At 38.7% G+C, this 27007-nt stretch overlaps 1 protein-coding gene across 8 annotated transcripts in view; it reads right to left on the bottom strand.

Moving 5' to 3' along the window:
- ZMYND11 (zinc finger MYND-type containing 11) overlaps positions 1 to 27007 on the bottom strand; it is a 107593-nt gene that overhangs the window by 6339 nt on the left and 74247 nt on the right. For 4 of the 8 annotated variants that reach the window (XM_080578247.1, XM_080578250.1, XM_080578246.1 and 1 more), the window contains 12 exons: positions 25292 to 25336; positions 22323 to 22484; positions 12594 to 12671; positions 12075 to 12167; positions 10504 to 10591; positions 9273 to 9328; positions 8528 to 8605; positions 7863 to 7981; positions 5839 to 6046; positions 3931 to 3999; positions 1846 to 2118; positions 572 to 757 (listed from right to left, as the gene is read on the bottom strand). In XM_080578247.1, coding sequence (XP_080434373.1) covers positions 572 to 757; positions 1846 to 2118; positions 3931 to 3999; positions 5839 to 6046; positions 7863 to 7981; positions 8528 to 8605; positions 9273 to 9328; positions 10504 to 10591; positions 12075 to 12167; positions 12594 to 12671; positions 22323 to 22484; positions 25292 to 25336 — 1455 coding nt within the window. The remainder of the gene's footprint in view (positions 1 to 571; positions 758 to 1845; positions 2119 to 3930; positions 4000 to 5838; positions 6047 to 7862; positions 7982 to 8527; positions 8606 to 9272; positions 9329 to 10503; positions 10592 to 12074; positions 12168 to 12593; positions 12672 to 22322; positions 22485 to 25291; positions 25337 to 27007) is intronic. The other 4 variants (XM_080578249.1, XM_080578248.1, XM_080578251.1 and 1 more) reach the window with 3 other exon arrangements.

Raw genomic sequence — 27007 nt, 5'->3', positions numbered from 1 at the left:
TAAAGGACATGAAAACATGCTTTTAGCAGGCAATGCCACAGATACGGTTTTAAGTCTGAGAAAGGAAAGGAAATTTATTTTAGAAAGTCATGTTTTAAATATGTAAGAACATAGAAGAGCTGCAGAGAAAGCTAGGTGAGGAAAAAGCCAAAATTATATCAATATCAGCATTCTTAGCAGGGGAATCAGTTTGTACTTTCTAGGTACTCTCCAGGCCGTGAGATCGAAGTAGTGTGAACATAATGTAGAGTTTATCTGACATGGAGTACAATTACATGTGCTTAGCAACACTTAGAAAAAATATTTTGATACAAACAACTGGTTAGACTCAAGAAGATGGTCCTATCAACACTACCTAAGTAAGATGAAAGTTAACAGAACCTGGAGTTCAAATTTGGAGGTGAAGAAAACTCGAAAGCTGAACTACAGAGGAAAAAAAACCAAACTTATAGCTGAGAAACAAGTGAAAAGGCAACACCATTAAAAGTAAGGAAGAAAACACCTTGAATTGGCCTGCAGTCTGCATTATACATTTCCAGTTACTGTCTGGTAATAAATTTTTGAGACTTACCCACTGCTTCTTCTTGGTCTGGGAAATCAGCTGCTTGTGCTGGCCTGCTAGCTTCTTAATTTCTTCTAAAAATTCTTCTTTGCACTTCTCCTTTACCTGCTTACATTTTCTGTCCATCTCACCTTGTGCATTGGCCACAGCTTTATTTACAGCCTGCCTCTTCTCTTCTTCCATCTCTGTACGCAGCTGCCGTAAGAAAGTAATTCAGCAAAGCAAGTCAGTGCATAGCTATTGGAATAAACCTATCATCTTTAAACCTCTGTTTCTGATGTGGGTGGAGGTAACATAATTAGAGATTTCTTCTATTTAGAAAGCAAAAAGTTATCTCCTTTAGAGCTATAACAAAACTTCCATCCCGTAAGAGACGTCTACAATAAAAATGCCATTATAGTTCTATTCTGCAAGGCAACTACAAAAACAGCTACACAGGTTCCATGTATATTTTCTTAAAGATCAGCTTAAAAAATTATGCATTTATTTATCTCAAATACTTTGTCTTTTCTAAATCTACAAGTGCATATGAATTTACAGCAAGGGCACAAGAGAAAATACAAAATGGAACATGCCTCAGTTCAGAGGTACCTTTTTAATATTCATTGTCAGTGGGATTCCTTTGCCCCTGCTTACGTATGTAAAAGTTTGGTATCTTAGTCCTACAGGATTAACATCTAACCCCCTACATTCATTTCATAGTCCTTCCTCCACGAGGAAATTCTCATCTTGAGACAGGCATCTAAGGGAGGTCAGATAAATCATCCTCTGAGTTGTCTTGTTTTCTCCAGCCAAAGGTGACCAGTTCAGACTTAGGTACCAAATTTTTAGACAGTTTATCATTAGATGAGAAAATTCAAGCAAATTTCAGCCAATCTGTTTAACGTTTAGGTCAGAAGATTGACAGAAAAATTATTTACAAATAGGATTTAAACAATATCATTGTTTACAACCACACTTGACATTGGAGACAAAGGAAGGCTTTGGAAAAGGGTAATCATGAATGAACAATCAGTTTCACTTCTGGATCACAAACTAATTCCACTGGACTAGAATAAAAAAAAAAAAAAAAAAAAAGCAAAAGCTTTCTGTTTAAACTAAGGCCTGTTGGTACAGAAATGGCCTGAAAAGCAATATCGATGACTATTTTTATATGGTCTCTTTGAAAAAGGGTTTTTACCCACTTTCTGAAGGGTGGATGTTACAAAAGCAAAAAGGAATGTGAAATAAAAAACAAAAAACACTCCTCCTCTCCTCAAACCAGAGCGTTCGACAAGTATTACCTTTTCCACTGCCTCTCGCACAACTCTCTCAGTTTCTCTTTTGTGATCAGCTTTCATTCTGTCCTTGAAATCATTAAAGATTTTGGTGTATTTGTCATGGCACATGTTCTGACACACTCCATCATTACTGGTCTGGGTGCTCCGATGCAGCATTTTTGGAGAAGAGGCACTTAACTTCTTGGTCTGAGTTGAGACTGAAACTTTTTCAATGGGCTGAGGCATTGTGGGAATTTCCTGGCTTGAACTTACTGCTTCAGTTTCAGGTTCTGGCTCCTACAGAGAAAGAACAAACTTGCAAATCACAACTGAACAAGTTAACTCTCAGCTGCCCCGGAGAAAAAATGTTATCTGACTAACAACAGAGCAACTAATGTGAAAGGTGTTTGTTGATACTGGGGAGGCTCTGGTCAGGCTTTTCTGACCTCGGCTAGGAGCTCTCCTGAACAAAGCATACACATGGCATCAGTATGCCACACTCACCACCCTCACTTCTCCAACCTCAACAAAAAGTACCACCTTCCCTAGAATACCAGAGGCTATGCTGAATCGCTGCAGACCCAGTGGCACCAGTAAAGGGTTTCCACAGTTTTTTCCCCCCTACCATTACTTCTGAAGAAACTGTAACTGTGTGGCCAAGGTGCCTGAACATTTTTGGCAAATTCTGGGCTTACTCTGGCCCAACAGGCTCTGCTGGAGTCTGTAATATTCCATTTATTTCATAGAACTGCTGCAAAGATTGATTAGTACTTCAAAGGTGCTTTGAAGATGAAAGACTAATGAGCGTCTAGGTCTTGCTTCCAATAATATAGAACTAGACTTGGATGACCACAGAAGCTTTCTGTAATTACACAATTATCAAGAAAGAAATCATAGTTACCGTAGTGTACTGTACCCAGTTTAGCTTCTCATGTTATTACAGTGTAACATCAATTGTTTCTGCTGTTCAGAACAGATAGAAGTAATATCCCTGCAAACTCTTGGTGATATCTGATGTGTCTGAAGACACTGGTATACATTGTTTGTTTCCTTTAACTTGCAGTCTGTGTGATGGGGCATTTGTTACCTCAACCGAGAGTCCGTGTATTCCCTTTTGCAACAACTATTTTCTCTTTAATAGGTCACTCTGAATGACTTCTGGATCACTGATCAAACATAAACAGGGCTAAGAAAGCAAACGTTAAGGCAAAAATATATGAAGCAAATTACAGAATTTGCTTGATAGAAAATGCAATTAAAATGATGAGACATCCTAAAGTGTAGTCCAAGAAAGTTGTTCTGGCACTCAAATATAGTTTGTGCCCTGGGGAGCTACGGACAAGGGAGGTGTGCCACTACCACCACACTGATGAAGGTGCCTTGCAGAGCTAGCCCCGCAGCATCAGATATGACAGGGAAGCAAGTGCTAGGAGTGGCAGTAATTGTACTTCAGGCACAAGGGCAATCCCACATAGCTCTGGTGCTGAAATAGCCGAAGCCTGCCCTGTACTCTGTAGTGGGGCCCCGAGTCCTGTGCATATGTGCAACTTTTTCTTAGTGTTCATAATGCAGCTGAAACAAGGCCAGGAAAATGTACTCAAAAGTTAGGAAATGCTAGATTTATGGCTGTCTCAGCAACTGCCCTCTTGTGTACAAGCATAATAACACAGTTCCATAGTTACATGATCATAGGTTACTGTTTCCCCCAATTCACTCAGTCTGTGAGTTGGACAGATGAGGAAAGAATTTCTGTGGGCAAGTTTGGATATGACATGTTATGAACTTAATATTCTTGATCTCACAAGACACTTTTAAATTGCTGTTTTTGTTTTAGTTACTAAACTAGCTGAATTTGCTCTAAAGAAAAAGTTGTAAGCTGACTGTTGATTTATTTATGATACAGAATATTACCACAGTGACACCAGAGGCTTGCGTGTAGCAGGTATGATTATGTTTGTTGGCAAGGAGGACCAAGCTCTGGGGTCTGGAATTTCTAAGACTAATACTATAAAACCAGTAAAAAGTGACAGAAGCCAAAGGAGCGTCTATTACCATTTCAGACTTTTAGTATTTTGCTATCTCTGCAAACATGCAATTGAGGTTACTTACTTCTTTTTTGAGTTCCATACTCTGGTTACGTCGTCCTTTCTTTGCTCTTGGTTCCTGAGTAACCTTCAGCTGTGAACATTAAGAAAAGAATACTGAATCATTCCAAACAACACTTCATATGAGTAGCATTCACTGTAACATGACTGATATACATTTTCTTTGTGAGTTTTGCAATTGTTTAATTTAGCAAATACAAAGTTGAATACAGTTATTAAATGAGAAGCATGTAAACCTTCTACATTATCAGTGATGACTATAATCTGATAAAAGAATACAATTCACAAGTTCTAATATTCAATATCTATTTGCTAAAATATCCTTAACTGTTCTTTGTGTTCATTTCACACGCAAATTCAATTGATTTTTGGAATATTCTGATATCAGCAACTCATAATTAGGTAGCAGATCTTGTTGAAGCCAGAAAGTAGCAATGATCAAAAAGAAAATGTATATAAGGAAAGACAGTAAGATTATCTAGACTTGCTATAATTTATTGTAATTGTATACACGGAGGGTCATTAAATGTCATGGCTTAGAAAAAAGCCAATCTCTAGCAAGTAGAAACAAGGATAAGATCTAAGTGAATGGTATATTATCCTACAGTTGCTTACAGTACAGTTCTTACTCCTGACTTTGAAGCATCCAGTACTAGCTAGTGTTAGTGACAGAACACTGCAGATTATTTTAGAGCTCTGAGTTTGATGGTTACTCCTATGTTCCTCCATCTGGGAAACCAGTGGAAAAGGTATAAGCATTAACCAAGTGAAGGATGAACAGGTGCGACAGGATAGAAAATATGCAAATGGACACTCGAAAAACTGGCAAAACTGTTACCTTTCATAAATGCTATTTGTGACTGTTTTCCCGTTTCATTCTACAGTATTGCACAACTACATGCACAACATTAAATAAGAGGGGCTACAAAAGGCTAGCTAAGCAAACAAAGCTAAAAAGAGAAAATAGATTTGGTAAGAAGCATCCCCTTAAAGCAACATCCAGTTTAATAAACTCTAAGATTTTAGCCACAAATTAGATGATAGACCTGTTGGACCAAAGGGCAGAGGCAGTGGGTCAAAACACACTGATCTTTTAAAATACAGACTTAGAGAGAGGCTGGTGTTTTTAAATGAAGAAAGATGTTGCCAGGGAAGAGGTCGCCAGAAATACTGAGAAGCATCCTGCAAGTTACGAAAATCTTCCTGCCAAGCCAGCGATAGTGAATACGTAACACGCTCTTGGACAATGAATGACTAGCAAGGACCAGCTTTGATACGGGAATTTCCATGTGGCAATGCAAAGTTTTCTATCTTGGGCCTCTGTGCTCTTCACCTTTGTTAAAGCATCATAATTTTTTATTGCTTTGCAGAATTATTTTTGAATTACTTTAATCAGTTGCTGGTCACATGCTCCTGAAGTGCCATGGTTGCACCTAACTTTAGTTGGACTGGCTGAAAATGTCATGGTTGGTGTTACTCAAGGATCTGTAACACAGAATACAGTCCAAAGGGAACACACTCCAGCTGTGAAAAGGCTGAACAGCTACGGGGCTGTCCCTTGATGAGAGTCCAAGAAGGCAGTGTTGCAGTCCATCTGATATCCGTGACATTTAACTTGAACATGCCTGTTTAAGTTTAGAAATCTCGGTCTGTCTCATCAAGGTGCTGTAGGTGACAAAGATTTTGAAACCTTACAGAGGTCGTCTGAGAAAATGAGGAAAGAGAAAAACTTTATATTCTTGCTATTACTAAGCTACAAAACATGGGGAAAATAAGCCTTTGAACCTTCTTACAGTTACCATAAAACCGCACAGAGCACAAGGCTAATATAAAAGTAGATTAATCAAATATATGTCATTTTTGTACCCTGTAATAGATTTTCCCCGGTTGCTAACATTGCAGTGGCACTCACTTGCTCGTTGCTGGTGGAGGAGATACTTGACTCTGCCTCCTCTTCCCCTTTATCCTCGTTCTTTGATTTCCAGAATCTTCCCTCACGAAGAAAACGCTGGTGCAGTTCCAGCTCATCACAGGCCTTCTTCCACCCCATACTGCGTTTCACATGCAGCCGATGGATGTTAACTGTGATATCTTGAATGTTTTCAGAGGGGATCCAGGCCCTTTTAAATACAGTACAGTCAGGTTCAGAAACATTAAATACAGATGAGGGATCTTGACTTTAAAAACTGACTTCAAAATAGCTGACAATTCCTATTTGCGGAGTCTTGCATGTTTGAAAAAATGTGCTGCATACTGTGAGACATTTGTGTTATTATAAGCACTTACTAGCTGTGGGTGCTATGGCTGAAATTCTCTCTCATTTTTGATGAGCCACAAACCTCTCCCAGCACCAATAGCACTCCCATCTCCCTGCTCTCCTGCTAAATGCCCTGAGGCAGACACAGAAGCATCTTTACTGAAGGTTCATTTGCTAATCTGATTTAGCCCTTGACCTCTCTCCTAGAAGTGTCAAGGTATGTACCAAATTATCACTTTGAATATAGATACTTTGTGGCCTGATCCTGTCCATCAGGACAGAGCTCATACACGGATCGTCATGCTCTTTTGAATTGAATTCATGCCAGTGACTTGGTTCCAAAGGTACTTTGTCCTCTTAAATATTTTCAGAGAGTCCTCACAGAGTTAGATGGGCAGCTCTTGACATTTTGAAAGGTTATACTAAGCAGCACTGGATATTAAAGAAAAAGAGTTACTGCCATGCACATCTACATAACAGAGTAAATACAGTAACAAATTAAATGTCTGTGGTCAGATTCTCAGTCCTTGTAACATAAATATCACTTCAGAGAAGTTACAGAAACAGATCTAATGTATACCAACTGGGAATTCAGCCTTTCATTTTTCAGTGCATTAGATAAGCAATGACTCTCTAGTAAGAGGTATTTTGCCTTTTCTACCAGCACACATTTAAGAAAAGTTGCAAGCACCTCATCCCACAATGGTCATGTTACTTAATAGTTCGAAGCTGTGTGAACTTAATGTCAGAACTACTAATAAGGGAAACTGCATCTGCAAACAGATTCAAAGTAAAACATTCTGTGATTGTGACGCAAATAAAGATCCTTTACCCACTTTATGCCTATCAGAAAATCTTGGTAGTTCATAGCAAATGAAAACGTGTTATATAGCGTGCAAGTTATGCTAAAGGCAATTTAAATAAACAGCCTCATATAATACCATTACTGAATTCTCTAGGCTCTTTTGGGATGCCCCAAAATACACCATTTTCCCAACAACCATGAGTTAGTTCGCAAATATCTCCTCTGCTTTATAAGCATATAAATCAAACAGGAAAAACCAAACCAAACCAAACCAAACCATCAGTACATCCACTGTAGTAACACTACCATAACCCTCCCCAAACACTGAACAAATGACAACTGAATTTGGAAATAAAAGCTGTGAAGTTTCCAATCCAAAGATTTTTTCTCTGAAACTGCACACCATCTCCCAGCAGGAACTCCATCAATGTTCTAGCACTGAGATTGAAACATTAGTGAGGTATTATGTTACTAAAACATAAAATTGTAGTGTGCCTGCTCAGAAGAGAACATTGCACAAAGTCAATAGTGCTGGTAGTAGGAGTACATTTCTGTCCAATTTTTACCTTGGCATGGATTAGCAGACCGCTACTGATTTGACAAAACAGTTCTGTGGACAGAAGTTCATTAGCTTTCTTTAATTAAAATGGCATTAAGTAACATCCCTATGGCAACTGTGGAAAGGGAATCTCTGAGCCATTTGGCAACTTCGAATGTGTTAGACTGAGCTTTAAACTTTCTGAAACAATTATGGCATCATACACAGTCTTTCTAGTGTTGGCAACCAGCTAAGCCAGGATTTACAACGTGATAGATGAGATAAACTCTTTTAAGTATTGTTTGTAAAAAGCAGCACATGGAATTAATAAATTACCTTTGGTGGTGATGGCCAAAAAAGCGAACATCGACTTGATTGTCCTCTTTCTGCATGACTTTGGCTGGCCAAAACCCGAAGCCTTTCATTTTGGCCCAAACCAACTCATGATTAGGTATCTGCAAAAAATGTTGTTTTTATTATTGGATATGAAGTATTACACCAATTCCTCCCACAAATATTTTACTGTAATAGTATACTAGCATCTTAAGAACATGGTTGCCGTTTATGTCTAATGCTTATTTTCATTTTTATTTTCTTACAATACATGTTTGCCTGTTAGATATATTGGTTGGATCAAAGTCAAAAAAACACAAAGTCTGAAAAGGGTGTAACTGTCTATTGAAAGCAGAGATCTTAAACGCCCCAAAATTAAACTTGTCTTTCTTCATAGCTTTCTGCAGGAGTAAAGTTTTATTTCTGTAAGCTCCTTATTTTCTTGTAAAAGCATTTTAACTGCCTGATAACTAAATTTTATTATCTGCATTGTTACAGCTTTGAACTTCAATCAACATTTTGTTTGTGTAAAATATCTAGACTTAGAGTCTTAACTATATATTTGAAACATGCTTAGAGAAATTGAATATTCAATGCATTAATGACACCAAAACTGCAGGTATTTACAGAGAAGAGCAAACAAATAAAAATCTGTGTCAGCAACATACGCAAGGATAGCAGAACCAATTGTCAGGTCGCGCATTTGACAAATAGAAACAGTTCTTGCAAAGCTGCAGTTCATCCAGCTGAAAAACAAGAACACATAAATAAGCTCCAAAAATCCTATTTCTACGACCTCACTAGTATAACTCTTTCTTAAGTGGTAGAATTCTTCAGTCCTGCTTGCTAATTGGGTGGAGTTACTTCTGTCTGCGTAAATGAGGTGTGAAACAGTGACTTGAGAGCAGATGAAAGACAAGCTGCACAAACATTATTCATGCTTTTGAAAAACAAGGGAGGGGGAGGGACTAATTGAATTCCTAATGATTTATTAAAGCTAAAATGCAAAGCATAGTTCTTTAAATTCATCAATATTTAAAGCAGATTCTGAAAGAAATAATTCAACTGTACAAACAGAGTAAGGGTGACAGCTGCCCCTAGCTATATTTTTGGTCTCCTCTGAACATTGATAAATGTTTCAACGCCAGTTACAGAATTTGGTAGGAATCCCACTTCAAGTTGAAATTATACTAGCAAGTACAATTATTTCTAGTCCAATTGTGTATTACTAGACTATTTCAAAACTAAAAAAAAAAAAAAAAAAAAAAGGAAAAGCTATTCTGAATCAGCAGTTAGAATTTCACGAATTTCACATCCTTCTTGTATTTGTAATGGGAAGGAATCATCCTCCTAGATTCTGAAACAAAAGAAACAAATAGCTTGTCTATATTGTGGTTATTTGGTACTACTTACTTCATGACATGTGTCTTTGTAAAGCATCCTCGCTATATCAGCTTGTTCACTGTCCGCTATAAATTAAAAATAAAGACTATAAACAATCACAGTACGATCACAATGCTTAAAAAGACTTGCAGCTGCTATGACTTTCATGCTGCAATTGTCTTGCTTTAGAATACAAAACATAATTCAGCCACTTGGATAACCCTTCCATTTCAAATTTTCTAATGATCAGTTCTATATTTGCTTGCTCTTTTATGTTTATATGCAAAAATACTGTTGGGAGCTTTTAAACTGAACAATACAAATATAAATCTGAGGAGCAGCAGCAGGGATACAGGGTTGCTTTTAATAAGGATCCAGTTTCTTTCTCTGCTAATGTCTTAACAATTGCCCTAAAACATGGTTCTCTGCTACCACCACTTGAAGGAACACAGGTACAATCAATTTCTGCTCAAATCACTGTACAGTCAATTTCTGCTCAAAGTAATGCTTCAGAAAGTATTTATCACTATGGGTTTCCTTTTACACCTGCGTATTTCTCTATTAGCACATTCACATCTCTCCCTGCCAACAACAGTGTGGGTTGTCTGACACTAGGAATAGCCTGATCTCAGTCTCCTCCCAGTTTCCTTGAGACGTCTGTGGGGGAGAACCACATCCTTACTGAAATGATGGCTCTGGAGAACCTTGTTACTGGACCTGGATATAGCTTCTGGAAGTAGTGGTGGTGTTTTTCCCTTCCAGCCAGACTGTCCCACCCTATCAAATAATCACTTAAAACCTTCCCAGCGGCTGGCAGCTTTTCTGATGACCCCTTTCCTGATGGCACCAGCAGGGCACTTCTAGTGTGGATGTAGCTGTATCTGCTACTGCATTAAGGCAGATATTGCACACAAGTGAAAAAAACACACACCTGTAGTGCACATTTCTGCTGATGCAGCACATCAGAGATTGTACCTCTTTCCACTCTAGAACAATGTATGTACACTGGAAGAAATCTGTAGTGTAGACTGACTTAGCAGAAGAAACAGGATGTCAAAGTTGTACATTCCCACTGATAGGCTTAGCCAGAAAGGACGAAAATAGGAGTGTAGCAGGTGGGCAAGAGCAAACCCTGCAGTAAGTCAAGTTCCCTTGCAACTTACTTTGGTTTGTAAGGGCTCTCAGATGACTTTATCTACACTTAAGATTATATTATAATAAGATAAATCAAATAATGCAAGTAGTAAATGTAGCACTTTACCTCCATAGAAAATCACTGTGTTGTGTAGAAGCAGCTGAGCATCTGCTTTGAACTCCTCATAGCTCCTGTACTTTCCTTCATTTACTTTCTATACAAAAGAAAACACAAGACTGTGAAAACACTGTCAAAGTGTTGTACTTGTTTTATGCAAAGAAGCCTTCATGGAAATCTGCATTATGCAATACAGATCAGACGCTGCCCTTCCTGCATACAAAAGTAACACTCGTATCTCTTTGACATGGTTTGGTAGTACCTGAACACGGGCTGCAGAGGTTCCTTTATGCAACGCCTAGCAGTAAAACAGGTGCTTTCATGTTTGATTAAGTTAAAAAAAAACAAAAACACTACATCCTCTCAGCTATAATGGGGGTAAGTCTGAGCAGGTTCATCATAAGACCTAGGACACTTATTCATATGAAGGTATATTTCCTGAAGTAAAGATTTTATACCTTAAACTACATGCTAGTTTCAAATCAATGTTGACTGCTTTTATAGTTCCAAGATCTTCCTTTGACAGTGAGTGCTTTCTGATGAAGGCTGATTGCTTTAGTCTTCCAAACTCATAACAAAAACCTACAGGGAGCCATGCAGTTCATTTTCTTAGTGTGGTCTAGTAAGGATTGCAGTCTTTTCAGTTATGCTCTGTGAAGAATATATATGAGAATTCCAATAATTAAACAAAATATCTTCGGTTTCTGGGATGTTATCAAGGCCAAAAAGACCTTCTGTGGAAGTGGGTGAAGGTGACACAGTGAAAGGGAAGCCTGACCAATTTTCAGGTTCAACCAGTATTGCCAGTACTTCAAGCAAGCCAGTAGTGGTTGTCTCCAAAACTGTCAGTGTAGCTATTGTTTATCCGTATGTTTCAATAACAATAATAAAGCAAAGGCTTTTTACACCTGTAGTTGTAAAGGACAATATATACTAGCATGCCATAGCAATCGAGTTGCAGCAATGAACAAGATGAATATGCTATCCATTTTGGTCATGTATAGTTCATTTCCATGAGTCACCATCAGACCTTCAGTTCAGAAAAAAAGGAAAAAATATCTACTAGAACTTTATTTTTGGAACCATTAATGCAAAACATGAAAAAAAAAGATTTTTTTTTGTGATCAACAAAATGATTGGTTCTTTATGAATCATTCATATGTTTATACAGTTGACATCTATACAATGTCTCAGGGACTAAAATTGGAATATGGTCAAAAACATTGGGCCAGATATGCAAACACAGGCACTCAAGTCCATACTCAGTGACTTAGATAAAGCATATTTAAAAAAAAAAGATTTCAGCTACCTGCAGCTCCTAGTAAAACCTTACTACAAAATGGATTGAGGACATTCTGTGTCTGAAAACTAGGCACCAGTCAAGATGTTTTCACTTGGTTACCTATTCATAAGGAGAAGCATGATATTTTAAGATCCCATATTCAATGCTGGCTACAATACTGAAATACTCATCATGAGGAGAATTAAACAAGATTAGTGTTTGTTTTAGACCTTAAGGTTATCTTCACTGATAAAAGACACCATAAACAATGCGAAAGTTAGAAAGCAAATCACTCTACCTCCTGTATAGTAGGAACATCAACAGCTGAGTGCACCAGCCTCCGATACATTGGGTGTTTGTTGTCCTTCCCTTTCTTGTTTAGATCTATAGCCTGAAAGGACCATGAGACACTGCAAGTTATTGCATTGAGAATCTGCTTAAAACATACACAAAAGATTAAAAAATTGGAATAGCTTGGAATATTTCAGGTGGGGAACACACAAAGCACAACTAGTCCTCTACAATCTTACACATTACATGCATCTCAAACCTGAAAAATGTCCATTTCAGAAGAGCTGACCCATGTCTTCAGAAGAGTTTATGCCCATGGCATAAGCTATTCCTGCCAGAATGATACTACTCTAAGCAATGAGACATGATAAACGTATGTTGAAATACACACACTGCTTATGACAAGGGAAATTAAATGACACCCTCTTGTAGCCTTCATTCCAGCACAGTCACACATGACCAACTGCAGTTACATCCCCTACAGTGCAACCCAACACTTGGATAAACTTTCCTGTTCCAGACTCACCCGCTCCTTCATACGAGAGACTATGAACCGCAGGTATGTGCTCATCTCTTGTTTGCTTGTGTTTTTCTTCTTGATACTCTGTCAAAGAAAAACAGGATCATATTATTATTTTAAATTTGACTTCAAAATTCATCTACCAAATATTTTATGTGTGTCACAACATTTTTTGAAAAGGTAACTTTGGACCACAGTATATATCAGACATGTTTTTAGGGAAAATCTCTTCTGGGAAATCGGTAACACTAACACATGTCATAACAATCATACGTGTTGCTTTGAATTATGAGGACTTCAACTATAGAATTACAGGTTTTATTTCCACTTATATTCATACTATTTTGTCAAAACCTCTCACGTAAAAAAAATGTATTAGAATAAAGTAATGAAGAAAGGCATTTTAGGGAGTATTTTAATTATTATTTTTTAATTAGCAAGGCATTATTATTTTCAGTAAAGTAAGAAATGAGTTTTAAAAGAACATCCATTACTATCTATAAATTATGTGCTTACTAGGCAAACAGACTCTGTCTAGGACAGACTCAAATACTGCTCTAGCCAGTAAAAACTCTTTCTACTGCTCAAGAAATATTGCAGTTATTATTTTTTGTGGTTCTTCCCTCACGAAATCTAACCCAAATTCTGGAGCACAGACTGCTTGTTTTTAGCAGCTCAGAATCCAGAACTTTTCATCATCTTGGACTAGTACAGAGTCTCATCCCCACCCTTCAAAGTCAATCCAGGCTAGTGGGAAGCAGAAAACATGCTGCTGAAAAGCAGGTGGCTCTCAAATGCCAAGTGTGCTGCTACAAACCAGCCTTTCCAACCTCTGGTCACAGGGGCTGTGTGCAAAGCTCTGTGTGGCCTTACAACAGCTAGCTGAAGTGCTATCTCCTCCTTGCTCTTGCCTACAAGAGTTCTCCAAAACAAAAGCGCAGTGAATCAACAGCATTGGTTCCAGGCTTATTATCCCGCAGTCATTCTCAATCTCTCTCAAAAATGTGTACTCCTCCTCGCACGTCTGAATACACTGAGTGCCAAGCTGAGTTCTCCCCTTCTCATGCATCACATCACCACCTGTATGCAAACCGTGGGGACCATACTCTTTCTGCCACACCTGCCTCTTCAGATTTGCATGGTCTTTAGCAAGATCTGCACACTTATGCAGATGCTGCTCGGCAAACAATATTATTTATGATGCACAAGAAGAAACAGAATCCAGTTTACTATGTCCTAATAGGTAGCTAAGAGAGGTAAGAGGCTTATGAACTATTTTATCACTAGGAGTGTGTTACTTTTAACTGAAGCATTCGTATCAGACCCTGAACATATAGAGGGAGGAGATATGTTGAGTACAGAGCAGCTACTGTTACATGTTTTCTTAGCAGAGTATAAGTTACACACTAATACAAAAATAAAGAAAAAAAAAAAAGAAATTTGACCAAATCTCTTCTGCTTATATTCCTCATGAAAGACACTGACGACCCTGAAATCACAGGTTGGCCTTTGTGCTACAGCTAGTGTGTAAGCTATTCATCTCAGGATTGTACTTACTACCTCTTAAAATTAAATCAAAATTGCACATAGCGCTACCGAGGTAGGCGTTTATTCAATTGCTTAACGGTATGCATAGAATCATTTCAAACTGTGCTGAAATATTTCTACCTCACCATAACATGGCATATGCTGTACTGTTAATTGCTTCTGCCCCATAATGATGAACCTACACGGGTACTACAGCATGCAGAATACCACGATAGCTTGTTCCTGAGAGGACACTGCCACTATTGGGTAAAATGCAGTATTGTGGAAAGGGCCAGCAGCAGGGCTTTCTAACGCTTCTATCACATTTGAGCATTATTTTCACGCTGTTAATCATTCCCAGACCTTCCGCCCAAACTCTGGAATGAGACAGACTTTTACTCTGTGCCGTATGTCTGAATTACCTTCTGTATGTTCACGTTGAAAGTAAACACGGCACGCAGCAGTCTGCCTTGAGAACGTGCATGATGCTTACATTCAGTTCACCTAGTCAGTTCTGCATAAAACAACATTCCTACTCAAATGGAAACCCAAAGGTGCATTAAATTTTCTGCATTATGAAATGCCACTGCCATTTTGTCATTTTAGACAACAGAGTGCTGTATGCTTGCTTATGACACAGCATTTTAACAGACTGAGACTTATTAGGACTCAATAAAATTGACTTGCAGAGACTAGTCCTCTTTTTGTGACACGGCTCTGAATTTATCATCCTTTACAAGTATTTCGAAATTCATGTGAACCTTTTTTCATGCCTGCTGGGCAAGACAGTTTGTAAGAGAATGTGTTAAGATAGATGGTTTACAGATTTATCCTTCAGATCGTAATGAAAGAAAGATAGCTGCTTTTGTATCGTTACTGATGTCAGCAATTAATATCGTCCTAAGCACCAATGAAAATGATATAATTAGCTTGCCAATTCGGGCAAACTTGATTTTCTCCACTTTTCTTTCAATTCCCTGTACTGATATATTTTAAGAAAAAATCGATCTTCAGGTTCTAAATATTGAAAGGTAATGAATTTAGGGAATAGAAGCCCATCAGCAAGCAAAATGTCTTTTTATGGCAAGGTTACCCACCCTCTGTAGAAAGTTATAATAAAACCATCTTATTCAATTTTCAGCAAAGATTAGCCCTCTAGGAGGTACCACTAACACATTGTTTGGAAGCTACGACTGAAAATGTGTAATTAAAAGAAAACAAAACAAAATAATAAAAAATGAAACAATTATGTATTTTGAAGACTTGCAGTGTTCTTGGGGAAGTCAAACTAGAAAAACTTCAAGCAAGAAAATAGACAACATTAGATGGGACATATGATTTACATAAAATCTAATTGTTTTGCTCTGACACAAGAAAATGTACCCACTTTTGGGCCCCTTTATAGCCAGAGTGATATAAAAGCAAGTACAAATGCAAATCAGGTCTTTTAATTTCCTACTTTGGGGAAAAGCAAATGATGATGGCTTGTAATTTTGTACAAGTGGTAAGATCCACTGCACATCCTTTCCCCCAGTCAGATCTACTAAGGCACACTACTGCAACCCTTGTGTAAGTACAAGTTTATTTCAAAGAGGCTGCTAAGATTCGTTTCAACTCAAACAGAAGTTTCAGGATCTTTATACTTGCAGATATACTCTTTGTGGACATACCATGTTAATATAAGGCTTGCACTTATTCTGGCTGGGGTGGAGTTAAATTCCTTCACAGCAGCTGGTATGGTGCTGTGTGTCAGATCTGTGACCAAAACAATGCTGATAACACACTGATCTTTTAGCTATGGCTCAACAGTGTTTGCACAGCATCAAGGACTTGTGTTTCTCACCGTGTTCCTGAGTGAATAGTGTGCAGGAGGCTGGGAGGGGATACGACCAGGTAGATGACCCAAACTAACCGAAGAGATAGCCCATGCCATGTGTCATCATGCTCAGCAATAAAAACAGAAAACTGTCTGTTTAGGGATGTTAGCCATCTTTTGCTCAGGTAACAGCCAGCCTTTGTTTGCATCCCTTGTTTTATTTTCTCTCTTCTTCCACTTCTCAACAAGTTTTCTTGCTTTTACTCCTCCTTTCCTCTCCTCCTACCCTACTGAGGAACAGAGGGGGTTGAAGAGAGTCAGCAGCTGCGTGGTGCTTAGCTGCCCACCAGGGAAAGCCCCCAGCAAGGAGGATTTTTAAATCACACCAATTTTTTAGAGAAATCCACGGAATCACAGTAAACTGAAAGGCTTGGTCAGGCATGCATGTTTACATAGTGAATGCAGGAGTGAAGCCATAAACTTGACAACAGCAATCCTCATGTAGAAGATTCATGAGACCTGTAGGTGGAAGGCCACGGCTACAACCTACCCTTGCTGGTGGGTGCAGGAAATACTTTTATATGCTTTACTGGCTGTGCCCCATCTATTTCTTAGAAGCTGGTACCTGAAGGTTGGATTTACATTGCTGTTGGTATTCAATATACCAAATTAATAATACAGCTTAGCTGTTAAAGAGGGTAGCAATACGTTGCAGTGTGCAGGTGTGACTGTAAGTGACAGTCACTTCTGGCATGCTTATAGTGCAGGAATTTACTACAAGACTTTACGAACTACATGAGGTTCGTAGCAGCTAGGGGGACTCCCAAGGAAGGCACTGTCCTGCAGGAGCACTGTTTATGATTGAAGTGACTGTCCTTTGCACCCCGAGTTAGCATGTAGCTGTCAACTCCTGGGGTGACTAGGTCACTATGCTGCAGTTGCTGCAATTTTCCTTTCGAGAAGGAAAAAAAATAGAGACTGCATGGTATAGGTCTGACAAGTGCAGAGTTAGTGGCAGCATTCTGTCTAGCTATAACCAACACAACGACATTTTTGCCTTACAGTCTCCCATTAACCAAATTTTTTCCCTTCCTCTCTCAACTGTCACGTGTGCATGCACTGAAGAACTCCATGTATGGGTGAGAAAAAGTTCAGTGATGGATTAGGTGAAGGCTGCTCAATGACAGATACACATTACTAAGTCACCAGTTCCATTTTCAGAAGCAATTCAGGTTTCCAGGCCTGCATCCACAGAAGAGAGCTATGTGTACAAATCTAACATTTATCCACCGCTGCTGTTTACAAACTCCCTGCTTCACCCACAGGCCCTTGGATTTTTATTTTTTTTTAGGGCTTAAATTTACAGAGGAATTCGGTGCTATATATGGAAAGCTTTACTTCTCTGCTATCCTCTCAAACTCTCTGCCCTAAGTCAGGCCCTCAGGTTTTCTGCACCAGTGACAAAGTTATGCAGACACAGAGGACAGGTCACAGAGCAACCAGTGCCCTGACAGGGAACAGCCTGATCACCAAAACAACTGCCTGGGAAGAACACAGCACAAGGCCTCCCTCTTTCAAGACTACATGCAGTTACATGAGACTTTTCAGACAGTTAGGTGCTTTTGGAGACATTACAGCTGAATCCACAAGTTAGTTTGTACGATGCTTTCAGTAACTCTGAGAAAGAAGCACCACATAAAGTAAATATGCTTTTATGTGCAGAGTGGAAGCTTCCCAGTTTTCCCACTGCTGTGGACAAATTCCTTTATACTTCAGTAAATATGCCCCACGCAGTGTCCAGTTCTGCTGGCTCCCTGTTTTACTTCAGGGAGCACGGGGCTGTGAGGTGGATGGGAGAGGCCTGCTGAGCACTGGCACCTCCTCAGAGGTGGGCTCCGTGCACCGAACCAGGTGGTGCTACCATCGGTCCTGTACTAGGCCCTCCCTTCACCACCCAGTTCACTGCTATTTGTTGTGTACAAATGCCAGGTCCTGTTCACGGAATATGTTTCGTCATGCAGTTTTTGTACTGGGTCTGGCTTGGATACGTTCATTTTCTTCATAGTATCTCTGTGGCGCTATGTTTTGGATTTGTGACCAAAACAGCGTTGGTTACACAGGGATGTTTTAGCTGTTGCTGAGCAATGTAAGCAGTCAAGGACTTTTTATGTCTTGAGCTGCCTTGCCAGTGAGGAGGCTGGGGGCACACAAAAAGCAGGTGGGGACACAGCCAGGACAGCTGACCCCAGCTGACCAAAGGGACATGGCACACCACAGGACAGCAGGCTCACCAGTAAAAGCTGGAGGGAAGGAAGGGATAAGTGGTAACATTCAGAGCTACGCTGTTTGCCTTCTGTTAAACCTGATGAAGACCTGCTTTCCTGGAAAGGGCTGAAATCTGCTGCTGCTGGGAAGTGGTGAATGAACTCCTTATTTCGCTTTGTTGGTGCGCACAGCTTTTGCTTTACCTATGAACCTGTATCTAGCTGAACCCACAAGTGTTCTCACATATGCTCTTTTAATTCTCTTCCTCATCCCACTGGGGGGAGGCGAGTGGGTCTTCCAGGCTCAGCTGCCTGCAGAGGTCAACCCTCAAGAGTTATCTAACAAACTCAGAGAATTTGCCTCTTCCGTAACACCCCATAAAGTCAACATCATTCTCCATATTCTCTCTTCCATTCTTGTATTTTATATTAGCTATCTTGACTGATCCCCCATCTAACTATTTGATCCGCTTCACTTAAGTACTCTTCATATTTCTACATTTGTAACCTTCCACTGTTTGTCACTCTCACTTGTCACATTGTCTAATGTTGATTGTGAACTGCATGATGGTGTATTTTTATGTACCCTATGAAATGCTCAGTACAGTACCAGAACTCAGAAACAACCTATTTATAGAATATGTATCAGCACAGCATTTGATATCTTAAGATCTACGGTTTACTTCGCTTGCATATACATAAAACAGAGAAATACTGAACCACCCACTACAATAGATAAATTGGTTATAGATCCTTGTAAAGCACATGCATGGGAGATCAATGCGTGAGCAGATGACTGCAAAAAATTAACTAGGAGTCAAGTGAAACCATATGAATATTTCTTACTTTCTGTTTCACAAATAAAAATGTATTCCTCTCGGTCAAACAAAATAACTACGCAGAATTTTTCTTTTCTAAAAAAATATTTAATTATCTTTTTAAAGAAATAATCATAGTTAGTCAGCCAGCACGGGATCAGTTTTCTCCTATTCAAATTTTTGTATACATCTATTTTCTCAAGCAAAAAATTGAGCATTTTTGCAGTACATTCTGCACTTTTGAGGTGCTAAATTAACAACTAGAGAAAATTAATTTTCTGTTTTTATCTAACCAAAGAGCAGCAATAAATGTACAAGTCTCCTGCATCCTTCAGAGACCCAGTAGACTAAACCTGTACTGAATGGACCATTCCAGTAGTGGGAAAAGTCTAATGCAATCTCTAAGCTCCCTTGATACCGTTTTTCTCTTGTGACCTGTCTACCAGGAATTTTGCTGATAATACCAATTTATTTAACTTAAGACAATGATTAGTCAGCAGCCAGGGAAAACTTTCAATCACCGCAATGTGGTTTGAATTGAACTTTGTTTGACTCTTGTCTCCTGCTGAGAGTTATGTAGGGTACAAAATATTCAGATTGGTATGGTAAAGTTAAAAAAAAAAAAACAACACAGGAATTAGACATTCTTGCTTATGGATGCAGTGTAGAAAAACTGCCAGCAGGGAAACAGAGTTCAGAGCACAGCTTGCAATGAACTGTTATAAACCGTATGGGAGGAAAAATATTTTAAAATTATGAGCAAATCCTTGGCAATGTCCTTTATACAGTGTTTCTGAGTAGTCAAGTGTGCAAGATAAAGCTGCACAGGTTGATTGAACCAGTACAACCAGCAATTGTGAAACGAATAACCCAAAGGCTTGCTGACCTTGGCAGCATTACAGAAGCAATCTTTACATAAGAATGAAGTGTTCTTAGATTATTTCTCCCAATATATTAGGTTTCAAACATACTTCTGCTTCACCTCAGTAAAGAGCTTTGAGATCCCCTGGTAAAATGTGCTATGTCCAGTCACAAGAATAAACTATAAAAATATATGCATCTCTTTGTCCCAGCTATTACTTTTCTTGAACACACGTATTTACTGCTGATAATGCAAAGTAAATCCCATTGCCCTTATGCAAGATAGTTAAGCTCTGTTATGTCCTCTGGATATCAGCCAGAGCTCTCTAAACTACCATAGTTTTTTGAGTATAGGCTTCTCTATCTCTTTTAAAATAAAACCAGAGCAGTCAGCTCCTCAGAAGGTGGAGGGAAAGTACTGGAAGGACACTGCAACCTGACACCAGGATGCTAATTCCCATGACCAACAAGACCTCTTCCTTGCTTCCAGGGACTGTGCAAGTCCCAGTTTGCAAAATTAGGGCTTCAAATGAGTTGGATTAATTACCAGGAGAGTAGGAGATATGAGCACAAAGGGAAAAGGGATGCCATGGTATTCAGGATGGCAATATCCTTATAAGTAGGTTGATCATTATCTCAGGCACTGAGCAAGCCAAAGGTCTCTGGGGCAGGAAGTATGTAAGAGACCCCCAAACCTCTCCTTAGACTTTGTATAATAAAAAGGGAACCAATATGCAAAAAAAAAAAGGAACGTTGATTTTTGGCCTAAGTTTCATAGCTTTTTCTTAAAGGTAAACATTTGTTTAATATCATTGCCATAGAGGATCTCAAAGCTCTAGGTATGAAAGCCAAACCGATCTCAAAGCTGACCCCTCTACATATCTGTGCATGCTGCGTGCAGTGATTCAGCTCTTCCACCCTGATGACATCCATCTTACAAGATGGATGTTATAAGCCACCACCTAAGGTGGCTTAAATCACAGTCTCTCCTTTCACCAGATGTCATCTAAAATTGTTTGTAAACTAGAATGGAGACAGGATCTGGTTTATCTAAGCATTTACAAGAGCTATCGATATTTATTATGAGAACCAACAATTATTAAAGAGATTTATTTAAAAATCTAAAAGCAATTCACCTATATATGACCATTTGTTGTTTTTAACAGAGGGAATATTGAGTAGCTAAATTAAATGATGGTATTTCAATGCAAGAAGATACAGTACATGTCCTTATTCTTAACTGTTCCTTGCCTCCTTATTCTTAACTGTTCCCTGCCACCACTACTTCTTCCTTCCCTTCCACTCGTTGAGGCAGGCTCAATTTTCTTATTTTCGTTATTTCCTTAAACCCTGAGAGCTCCCAATCTGAGGCAGAAGTGTCAGGTTTTTACAACTGGTTCTAAGGCAACAGCAGTCAGAAAGTATTGTTTTGAAACAAAACAAACCACATGTTTTAAAAAACTGCTTCTCTGCACTAGGAAGCACCCGAAGCCTTACACTGCTTGCAGCGCAGAGGTCAGTCCTCCACAGCTAGATCTAGGCTTTTTCCAAGGGAGCTTCCTTTCCCTCCAGCAAGACAAGGCAAAGGGCAACTGGCAGAGTTTTATGCATTTGAATACCAACAATTTTATTTTAATCATTCGTATGCATTTTTCCCTATTTAAGGAGGCCTAGAGATGTGGTGCACTGTGGGAGGTTACACAGAGATGACAGCCGTAAGGAGATGTATCTGGCTGATTCAAGGCCAGGTACCAGCAAGCACTACCATGACGAATGTCTAGTCTTCTAATAACATGTAGACAACATACCTGCTCATTCTTCTACGGTATATATGAAATAACTATCTCCCTACCACATTTGTAAGAACAGCAATTGTAAAGAAAAAGCAGTATAGATACAGATGCTATGGGTGAAATCCATATTGGCTGTTTTTGTGCCAATACAACGCACAGAAGTGAGAGGCAGGATTTCACCCCATGGCTTTAGATACTGCCATTGTCAGTAACATGATTGTGGCTTTGTAATGTGAAATATGATTCCAATGAAATATTAAAAATGCAGTCATCAAAATATAAAAAAATACATTGTGATTCATTAAAATGAAGTTAAGTAAAAACAGTAGCATCTTATACAGCAATTTGTTTACTTGTGTTGAAGATTTCCACAATATCCTGCATTCATACATTGCATACATCCGTACACACATACCCACACAGTACATACTGTGTGCTTTCAAATGCATATGTAAAACTTGCTGGAGTCTTCAAAAATAACCATCTGCTACATGCACCATATTTTGGTATCTCTGTACAGATGCTCTAGATATGTACCATTGTTTAAATATTCGGTTCTTTATCCATTAACCTGGCCAGACCATCTGGACACCTTAATGAAACTATTAATGAATATCAATCCTCTAATCAGCACATGAAAGCTCATAGGTACTCACCCTGCAAACTGGGCACTGCCAGTGACTACTGCTGTCTCTAAGCCTGAACTCATCAGACAAACACTTGGAATGATACACACGAAAACACAGGTCACATATCAACACCTCTCCAGGCAAATGGCATTCAAAACAATACCAGTCATGATTTTCTGTTTCCCAGTCCTACAAAAAATACAAAATATTTTGGTATGATATTCTGTCAAAATCTGCAGGAACTAAGAACAAAATTGATATGTCTTGAAATCCAGCAGCAATTAGACATTATAAACAGTTTAAGAAGTATATAATGTTTAAAAAACAGGGGAAAATCTACATGCTTAAAGATCTTCATCAATTTAATACATACTAACTCCAATAGCATGTGAATGCCAAGTTTTAGTTTTTTCAAGTGTCTGATTAGTAACATAATTTCAAATATGAGCTCTGTCCACAGTGAAAAGTGGGTTTCTCTACCTTTGTGTAAAACACTGTTGTCGACCTCTCTGTATTAGACTACAAACAAAAGTCTGTGCACCTCAATAGACCATACCTACTCCCTTGGACTATTTCCCCTCATTTTGATTGTTACAGTATATTGTCAACTGCAATATTCGGAAGGGTGGCCCCTTCCAGTCTTTACTCTCTTAAAACTGACAACTTTTCAGTATCAAAGTGTTGAGTCACAATGAATAAATGAAATCATGAACCTATTACTGCAAGAAATGTTTCTGCTAAGCAATCCCAATACAATTCAAAAAATAGAAACAGTTTCACTTGCAGTGCCCAACAGCACTAGGCTTGCTCCTGAAATGTCCTACACAAAACAAAGGATATGGTTCTGTTGATGCACAGATGTCTTTAATACACTCTTTCTTGAAAATTCAGCCCCAATGGCCAAATTCTGACCTTTGAAACATGTGCATAAGCTTTGCTGAAGTAAATGAGAGCAGCATGCATATAATTTGGAGGAAGAATTTTGCTCTAGGAATCTATAGCGCTAAAACCAGACAGAATTGCCAGTGGCCACCGTTAAATGTTTGTGTTATCTGAAATGCCACACTTTTCCCTACACTTGGAAGACAAAATAACTGTCATATCTCAGATAAAACTCCCTATGCCTTTTAATGTCAAATGTCACTTTTCAATGGGTTCAGATCTCTGAAAGAAATTACTCCTACTCTTCACTAAATTATCTTGATAAAAATCTGGCCAAGGTATTTTTAATGTCATGTTGTAAAGGTGGAGTTAGCAATTCCCACCAGTGGCCAGACCAGGCATCTGTGCCATTCTCCCTTTCCCATGCCTGGCAAGTGCTGTCACCTAGGTTGGGGTAAGAGCGACATGAAGCGGAGCTGCCAGTCCTCAGGCTGAGGAGCAGCTGTGTCCTGTAACTTGTCTGAGCAGAGCCCCCCACAAATAAATGAGATTTCAGGACAGTCTCAACCCAAATTGCCTACACTAAAGTTTATACACCATGAATGTTGGGGCAGTAAGCTTAGGGAAATAAGAAAAATAGGGAAATAAGAAAAAAACCAAACAACAACAACCCCTTAACCTATGATTTTTAACTCAGAACTTTGCCCTCCTTTGTTGTTCAGATTAACAGTGTAACTTGACTCTTCTACCATTTTTTTTTCTCATTTAATTTTATGTCAATTCTATATATTTCAGAATGGTAGAACAATACCACTTAATTTGGCTATAAAGAATGTATTCTCATTTCACAAAATATTTCCCCTTCCACAAAGTCCGGTGGCAGAACATGTTGGGAATCCTTTCTTTGCAATATTTTAGAAATAACTAAAGATACTGCATTGTAGAATCTGAATTCTCTGTAGGCTGATAAAAAAATCAGGATAAAGTATTGCCTTATAATTCTTTTATATTTAGTGTGACACTTATCTTCTTTATGAAACTACACAAAAAAAATAATAAAAATCAGATAGCAATAAAAGGCCAATTAAGCAAGAAAGAGAATCAGTTTTGATTAAAGTTTTATCCAGATAAAAATCAAGTGGTGAAGAGCCCAATAGGTTCTGGCTACTGAGGAATTTTACCAAATAATCAGGATTCCAGGATTTTTCTTTTTTATTCGTACTAGTTACTTATTGGTAGATCCCAGATATTCCATTGTTAGGAAATATACTGGCAAAGAGATGTGGAATTTAATAAACATACGGAAATATATTTGCTGGCAAGAAAAATCATGCACTCAAGCCAGAAACCATGACGTTAAATAAAACACCAGAAGAAGCTTCCCTCAGTATTCCCACTCCAAAGTTTTGAAAACATCATTATTTCTAAATATAATCACCTAGGATTTTCACAGGAAAGATTTTTAGTTTAATGCAGTATATTTAGTGCGTAAATATATATAAAAACATTCATTTATGCAATATATCGGTAAAGTTAATTAAGAAAATAAAAAAGATACATAGCCCTTGTGAGAAACTATACTATTGACTTCAATAGCAAGGTCAGAGGCATTAATTTTGCTCCAACAGCAGTGCAATCTTATTGCTTCTCTTGGTTTACATTGGTTTGGATGGGAGGAGAATGTGCTCCCAACAGATTTTTTTATTATTTTTTTTTCATGCAGGAGGTCAGATTCATTAAAATAGCTCAAACTCTGACTGCCAGTGCTCGGGCTAGGCCAGGTCAAAATTCTCTGCCAGCTGCAAACCCGGTTAAGTCTGCATTTACGAAACGCACCACCAGGTGTCATCAGCCACTCCAAAAATGACTGATTAAAGGGCAACCATTGTAACAACATCTTGAACTGTAACGTGTGAGTAACCACTTCCAGCCCCCAGGAGAGAGAAAAAAATCAGCAAACTATATACATACATAATGTAGACTAAACTCAGAATTGGAAGTGATGTGGATGATGGTGGTGGTTAATAGAGTAAACTAAGCTATCCTAATGGAAGACAGAAACGTAATAGAAAATATGACAGAATTCAAAACCACATAGTGCAAAAATTGTTCACCTTGTTTTTTGCTGCTGTCTGGGAAAAAGGCTGCATACCGTAGGCCTTTCAAAATAAAAACAAAACAAACTTTGTATCTATACTGTGATCCATCCGATTATCAGGATATACACAAGGCTAGAAAGAATTCATGCACAGTGACCAGGAAATCAATCTGTTACTTCTAACATCTGGTTGCAAACATTTCCTCCTGCACTTCTTGAATGCTACCTAATGCTTTAAACAAATTTTGTTTCTTTTCAACATCCCACGTACTTACATGATTAAAAGAACCCAGCACCCCGTCTTCTGCCCCATATGCACACCCACCACCAGGCCAACTTAAAAATCTTCAAGAATATTAATTATTGTTAATTAACACACCCTCTTTGATACATAAATCTGCGCTGGGCATCTAAAAAAGACCCCTGTAATGTAATTTACTGTGTAGGCAGTGACCCCAACAAAACCAAAGCAATGCTTCTTCAATGCATACGAACAAGAATTAAATTATCGCTTTCTCGACAAGACTCACGGTCCTTATTTTTTTACAAAAGGTGATACATTTTCCCAGGGCCATGCAGAACAAAGGAAGGATCTCCGCCACAGGGGCTCAAATTGCCAATCCCTTCGTTCCCCGAGGCAGGGCAGCGAAAGCCCCTTGGGTCACAGTGCTGGCGGACGAAGGGAATCCTCTGCCGGCAGGAGCCGGCTGCCCAAGTTCAGCGGCACCCAGCGACTGGCTGCAACCCTCCGGAGGGCGCGGATTTGGCAGCAGAGCTGCATAGCTCGGATGTACCAGGAGGCCTTCCCCCTCATTTTACTCAGCTGTCCATCGCATTTGTAGATATATGCATTAGCAGGGCGGCAAATGTCTGTTTGGGGGATTGTATTTGATAGCCAAAGAGCTATGCTCTGTTAAGCAGAGTGGGATCTGGCGGTGATATGGGTCATTTGTGGTCACTTGTTCTTTACATTCAAATCAGTCAAACACGGTATCATAAAGGTCACTTTGCGCTGACACGAACAGCAGTTGAAATTTCTCAGCAACACGAATGAAGCAATGCAACAATTCTGAAATATGGCTTAATTGATGACTGACACATAAGCTTACTTTTCTGTGATTTGTCTTAAGTTGGTTGTCTTAAAGCAAATACATAAATTAATTCTGGAAATACAGAAAAATAACACGGGACAAAAAATGTCAGGCTATCCAGAACATTTGACAATTTAAATACAGATAAACCCAACAGAAAAGAATGAATCATCATGTCGTAGCCTTTACTGTAAAATAAAATATATAGTTGTTGTCAAGGAAAGAATAATTTTAGTGCATAAAGAAAATGTCCATTATAATGCAAATGTACATGGAAAAGAAATGCTTACTCATTAGTAATGGAGATTTACTTAGCTGTAATTGAAATAGGGAATCTGTATGTTGGAGAATGTGACAATCTGCTGTACAATTAGCATACCATTAAGTAGGAGATGTAGAAGCACATACTGACAGTGAAATTAACAATAACTTAGAGGTCACAACTGGAACAATTAGGTCACTCCCATACCTTACCAAGCCCATAATTATTGAAGAAAAATGAAAAAAAAAGGAAAAACAAACAGTACATTTTTATCTTCCTATAATTTCTAAGTAGTCATAGCACATGAAAACAACATAACCTCCGCTTTAGATTTTGTCTAAAAGGACCACTTTGCCTTTTTATAATGCATATGCCATTA

The sequence above is a fragment of the Anser brachyrhynchus genome, assembly GCF_964034855.1.
Source record: "Anser brachyrhynchus genome assembly, chromosome: 2".
NCBI classification, from domain to species: Eukaryota; Metazoa; Chordata; class Aves; order Anseriformes; family Anatidae; genus Anser; species Anser brachyrhynchus.
Note: the sequence above shows the minus strand (reverse complement) of the source record. Positions and strands in the feature narration are given on the sequence as shown.